Source organism: Furipterus horrens, unplaced genomic scaffold (assembly GCF_987537825.1).
Source record: "Furipterus horrens unplaced genomic scaffold, mFurHor1.1.pri manual_scaffold_7, whole genome shotgun sequence".
In the NCBI taxonomy this organism is placed as follows: Eukaryota; Metazoa; Chordata; class Mammalia; order Chiroptera; family Furipteridae; genus Furipterus; species Furipterus horrens.
Window position 1 is genome coordinate 80948418 of NW_028327177.1, and position 1393 is coordinate 80949810.

General features: G+C 55.3%; 1 protein-coding gene across 2 annotated transcripts; it reads left to right on the forward strand.

The window, feature by feature from the left end:
* Window positions 1-228: 228 nt before the first annotated feature.
* LOC150004703 (RNA-binding protein Raly-like) lies at window positions 229-1097 on the forward strand. 2 transcript variants are annotated; one of them, XM_090282929.1, is made up of 2 exons: window positions 229-751; window positions 789-1097. In XM_090282929.1, exons 1-2 carry the CDS (start codon window positions 304-306, stop codon window positions 950-952), a joined length of 612 nt encoding a protein of 203 aa, XP_090139055.1. In that variant the 5' UTR covers window positions 229-303; the 3' UTR covers window positions 953-1097. The 2 variants fall into 2 exon arrangements, with proteins under 2 accessions (XP_090139055.1, XP_090139056.1); XM_090282930.1 differs by having other exon boundaries at window positions 792-1097.
* Window positions 1098-1393: the final 296 nt, after the last annotated feature.

Here is a 1393-nt window from a genome sequence, read left to right on the forward strand (position 1 = left end):
CTGAACTCAACCTTGGTGGCCACCACATCCTTGAAGATCCAGACAAGCAACGTAACCAACAAGAATGGCCCCAAGTCCATCAACTCTTGAGTCTTCATTGGAAACCCCAATACAGCTGTGGTGAAGAAGTCAGATGTGGAGACCATCTTCTCCAAGTATAGCCATGTGGCTGGCTGTTCCGTGCACAAGAGCTATGCCTTTGTTCAGTATGCCAATGAGAGCCATGCCAATGAGCGCCATGCCCAGGCAGCTGTGCTGGGAGAGAATGGGCAGGGGCTGGCCGGGCAGACCCTGGACATCAACATGGCTGGCGAGCCCAAGCCCAACAGACCCAAAGGGTTAAAGAGAGCAACAGCTGCTATTTACAGTGGCTACAGCTTTGACTATGATTACTGCCAGGAGGACTTCTACGACAGGCTCTTCGACTACTGGGGCCACCTGTCACCAGTGCCTGTGCCCAGGGCTGTTCCTGTGAAGCGACCCCGGGTCACAGTACCTTTGGTCCGCCGTGTCAAAACCACCATTTCTATCAAGTTGTTTGCCCACTCCACAGCCATCACTACCAGCTCAGCCAAGATCAAGTTAAAGAGCAGTGAGCTGCAGACCATCAAGACCGAGCTGACACAAATTAAGTCCAACATCCACGCCCTGTTGGGCCGCTTGGAACAGATTGCGGAGAAGCAGAAGGCCAACCCAGATGGCAAGAAGAAGGGTGAAAGTGGCAGTGGCAGTGGTGGCGGTGGTGGCAGCAGTGGCAATGGAAGCGGCAGTGGCAGTGGTGGTGGCAGCAGACACCCCCCCCCCCCAAGAGGACACAGCTTCTGAGGCAGGCATGCCCAAGGGAGAAGCACAGGCTCGAGATGATGGTGATGAGGAGGGGCTGCTGTCACACAGCGAGGAAGAGCTGGAACACAGCCAGGACACAGACGCGGAGGATGGGGCCTTGCAGTGAGCAGCCTGACAGAAGTGATGGTCACTGGCAGAAGAAAGGCGTGCACTGTACCAGGCCTCAAGCTGGGCACCCACCCCTGGATGCCACCCCAGCAGGTCCCAGAGGAGAGTTGGCAACAGGCACCTCATCACCCATGCATTTCAGCCAGTGCCACATCCTCTGCAGATGGCGTTACTGGCCTCCCCTCCCCAAGTACCTTCCCTGTTGGCACTGCCCAGGCCAGGGGGCAGAGCACAGAGTTTTCCCACACTCTGGCTCCCCTCCCCAGGATACTCCCAGGCTTGGGGTTTTTCTATAGGTTTGGTGAGGGGTGGGGGGCATTGGAGGGGACCCCGACAATAAAGATTGGACCCCCCCAAATGGGATATTTACACCGTCTCAAAACTCCCCTTAAAATTTTACTATGTTAATTATGAAGGAAAAAATAGTACCTTTGGAAAT